The following is a 4047-nucleotide window of genomic DNA, read 5'->3' on the forward strand; positions in this document are numbered from 1 at the left end:
TTGGATTTGCTTGAGTCGGATCCTTAGGATTTCTTTGCGCTCTACTTTGGAAGAAAGCTGTAATTCCTTTTTCTTGCCATGGGTGTCAAACACTTCTGGTCGCTAATTATTACTCTACTTTGGAGTATAGTTTTATAATAATCTCTCTATACAAATGTAATACGGAGTACAAATGATTCTTTTAAGAATATCCTATAAGATTCAATCTTGTGAATCAAATGACTACCATAAAGAAATCTTGATCTTCAAAAAACCGTTTAAACCAAAGATGCACTTAGGGCGTCTCCAACACCGACCCCCAAACCTCCCACAAGCATTCAGTATGAGCTGCTCGAACTCTGCCAGCCATCCAACGGTGTCCGGCATCCTATGTTGTCTGCTCCCGTTTCTATAAACTTAGTCAAACTTTACAAAGTTTGACTTTGACCAAATCTTATATGTAGACTAAAAATAAACAAAGGGAGTACTTATTTCATTCAAGAGAATTAGATGTGATTTTTCTTTTGAGGTTTGAATCATTAGGGATTGTCACAGTAGAAGTTGTTTAACTTGCTTGAGTCAGATCGTTAGGATTTATCTTCGGGATTGTCAAAATGTTAGATAAGTCAAATGTATGACTGAATTTGAGTTTGTTTGATTGCATCTCAGGAAAAAAAATCAAGACTTTGGAGTCGATGTATGAAATGTAACACAAATGATTTCTTAGAAAAAAAATCTTATAGGATTTAATTATACGAATCAAGTGATCAACATAGAAAAATAATCTTTTTTTTAATTGTTTGGATTGCTTGCCCATGTGTCACATGATGAAAAAAAATCCTTTTAATCAACAGTCTTGCTAAGTATCAGTCGAGCGAGACTTCGTTAAATCTCAGACTCTCAGTCGATGCTATATCCGTGAGATCTTATATATTAAGATCCGTGTAAAATTTTATTTTCAGTTTTTTTTCTTTTGTATGTTTTATTTGACTGAAACTTGATTAAATCTTAGTGGATTAAAACCTAGCCACCCCTTTAATCAAAGAGGCCTGTAGAGGATTACTGCGGTTTTATTTCGTTGTGCTCTAGGGATTCCACGTATGGAAGACTCTGTGACAATTGCCATGGACAACGTGCGCCGTAAATGTAAAAATGGTGTAAGGAGATGAATTGATCTGGACGCACCGAATAGCCGGGCCAAGCTGTCGACACCAAGTGCCAACACATGAATGATACAAAAACCTCTGCCACATGATATCTCGGCGCTGTCCAACCAGAGCGCCCGGCCAGGCTAGCTCCCCGCTTTTATTTATACGCCATCCCATGGGCTCTTGCATCAGTTGATTGCTGCTGCAGCGAGTGACCTCACCCCTGCCCACCTCCCCTCTCCTCCGTCCGTCCGTCCTTCCTCGCCCCCATCCAGATCGTCTCTGCGATCACGACACCCGGAGCAGCGCAGAGGCCATTGGCCGCCGCGAAACAGAAGCAGTGCGCTCTGCAGCTCCTCTATCCCCCACACAGATCATAACTAGAACAGTTCCCATTTCCAGTTTGGAACCGCCTCTCTCCTCCTCGAGCTGCGGATGAAGCGGCAGATCAAGAGGCCGACCCGCAGCCAAGAATCGCCAGAGCCAGGTATGACAGCTGAGATCTCCCTCTGTTTTTGGTGTACTTGCTGCTAGCTTGATGTTTGTGTGTACCATCATCGCTTTTGAGCTTAAATTTTAGTAGCGCAAAGTGTGTGCCCTTTTGACATATATGGAGCTTGCTTGCATCTACCACATATTCCATTTGCGTCGAGCGATCGGAATTGGCATGGGCATTCCTGCTCACCTTGCATTTGGAAGCATTTTGTGATCTAGGCAATTGTGGAACACAAGTAGTGATTCCTAAGGATCATGTGTGTGTGAGGACTAGGGAGAGATAAACACGAAAGCTAACCATGCTGGCATGCTGCAGGGGAGAAGCTGGCGTTCGCTGAGAAGGAGAACCTGCTGGCGGCGTACATGGAGCACGACGAGCCCGAGCTGGAGGAGGCCGACGAGGAGGAGGAGGAGGAGGAGCGCGCCATGTCGTGCGGGCTGGGCGGCAAGAAGCGGCGGCTGGCGCTGGAGCAGGTGCGCGCGCTGGAGCGCAGCTTCGAGACGGACAACAAGCTGGACCCGGAGCGCAAGGCCCGCATCGCCCGCGACCTCGGCCTGCACCCGCGCCAGGTCGCCGTCTGGTTCCAGAACCGCCGCGCCCGCTGGAAGACAAAGCAGCTCGAGCGCGACTTCAACGCGCTCCGCGCCCGCCACGACGCGCTCCGCGCCGACTGCGACGCGCTCCGCCGCGACAAGGACGCCCTCGCCGCCGAGGTACGTACTGCCCCATTGCTGCCGCTGGTGCTGCCTGTTTGCCACGCGCGGCCACGTCGCTTGGTGGTTACTTATCTGTGTTCTGTGTCACGCGTTCAGATACATGAGCTGAGGGAGAAGCTGTCCACCAAGCCGGAGACGTCGGTGAAGGCGGAGGCCGCCGGCAATGCCGACGCCGCGGAGGAGCGCCTGCAGCAGGCGACGATGATCGGCGCGGCGGTCTGCAAGGACGGATCCTCGGACAGCGACTCGAGCGCGGTGTTCAACGACGAGGCGTCGCCGTACTCCGGCGCGGTCTTCGAGCAGCAGGGCTTCATGGGGTTCGGCGCGTCGTTCCTGGACTCGGCGTCGGCGGCCGCGGCCACCGCGGGCGGCGGCTGCTCGTCCCTGCCCATGCTGGAGCCCAAATGGCCCGGCGCGTACCCGTACGACGCGGGCAGGTCCGGCGGCTACGGGTTCACGGAGGAATGGCTGGCCGGCTCGGACGCGATCGGCAACGACGGCAGCGCGGCCTTCTTCTCCGAGGAGCACGTCTCCAACCTCAACTTCGGCTGGTGCAGCAGTGGCGCCGAGGGTTTTGATCTCCAGAGTTACTGTAAAAAGTGAGAAGGTGTCACTGTCCATGCAGCGACAGCGCGTACTTACTTTCTACTGGCTAGCGAGCTACCTTAGCCTAGCTAGCGGACGAGAGGGGTAGCAATGGTGGAATTTGATGAGAAGGGTGAATTGCCTGATGGATGGACCTCCCGCCCATGCATGGAGGGAGGAAGTAAATGTTACTAGTACTACAGTACAAAAATAACGGTCTCTAGCTAGGTTTAATCGATGGTGTAAAAAGTTGCAATCCAAGCAGCCGTCCCTACATTCTCCTGGTACCTTGAGTCCTGCCACTGCTAGCTGATCGTAACATTTTGGCGTGTGTCACTTCGTTGCGACAAAATGGTCAGAGTGCACGCCAATGGAGGGACGTACAGGTTTCAGACTGAAACACACTGCTCTGGGATAGGGATTCATGGAGCCGATGAAATACGCAGAAAATACTTTTTCTTGAACCAATTTGTTCTAACTTGCTTCAGGCATGGGTATTGGTGATCCGTCGCCCCGTCCTTGGTACAACTGCCGTCTACGGTAGAATTTCTTCTTCTTCACAAGCGTCTTTTAACAGCGCCATCTGAATTCATCGATTGATTGATTCAATAAATTATACTGGTAGATTGAAAAAAATTATACAAACACGAACAGTAAATACATTTGGTAAAACTGAAAGTTGCATCAATGGTTTCGAAAAGGCCGCATGATAGGAACGAAAGATCCCCAAATGAGCGGCTCAAGATTTTTGGATGGCTACTCTTCAAGGGCAGCCTTAATTCCAAAAGCAACCTCTTCCACAAGAACAACGGTGACGACGCTGCTTGCCCTCGTTGTGATGCTCCAGGTGAAGATGCCGTGCATATTTTCCTTTAGTGCCATTAGAGCAACTCCAATGAGGTAACCAATTTCGTCCGTTGCCGTTTGTTTGGATCGGCGCGGACAAAAAAGCCGGCCAAACATGTCGACCCAAACGGACGCGCGTCCGCTTTCGTCCGTCCGTCGACCCATTTGTGGCCCACTTTTGAGCCTGATTTGCGTCGACGCAGACACAAGACGGACGCGCGCGCTCGCCCTCTTTCCTCACCGGTCCCGCTTGTCGGTGGCACTGTGGATTCACACC

The 4047-nt window shown here is 50.6% G+C and overlaps 1 protein-coding gene across 1 annotated transcript; it reads left to right on the forward strand.

Annotated features, from left to right (window-relative positions):
* Positions 1-1300: 1300 nt before the first annotated feature.
* Positions 1301-3211, forward strand: LOC125552895 (homeobox-leucine zipper protein HOX13). Its single transcript, XM_048716611.2, has 3 exons — positions 1301-1614; positions 1939-2336; positions 2436-3211. The coding sequence occupies exons 1-3, from the start codon at positions 1563-1565 to the stop codon at positions 2940-2942; spliced, it is 957 nt and encodes a 318-aa protein (XP_048572568.1). The 5' UTR covers positions 1301-1562; the 3' UTR covers positions 2943-3211.
* Positions 3212-4047: the final 836 nt, after the last annotated feature.

This window comes from Triticum urartu, chromosome 4A (assembly GCF_056163025.1).
Source record: "Triticum urartu cultivar PI428250 chromosome 4A, HENAU_Tu73, whole genome shotgun sequence".
In the NCBI taxonomy this organism is placed as follows: domain Eukaryota; kingdom Viridiplantae; phylum Streptophyta; class Magnoliopsida; order Poales; family Poaceae; genus Triticum; species Triticum urartu.

Bases quoted from the DNA above. Each gene is read 5' to 3' on its own strand.
- LOC125552895 (XM_048716611.2), top strand. From the start codon at position 1,563: ATGAAGCGGCAGATCAAGAGGCCGACCCGCAGCCAAGAATCGCCAGAG. The intron at 1,615-1,938 runs GTATGACAGCTG...GGCATGCTGCAG, and splicing joins CCAAGAATCGCCAGAGCCAG to GGGAGAAGCTGGCGTTCGCT. The intron at 2,337-2,435 runs GTACGTACTGCC...TCACGCGTTCAG, and splicing joins AGGACGCCCTCGCCGCCGAG to ATACATGAGCTGAGGGAGAA.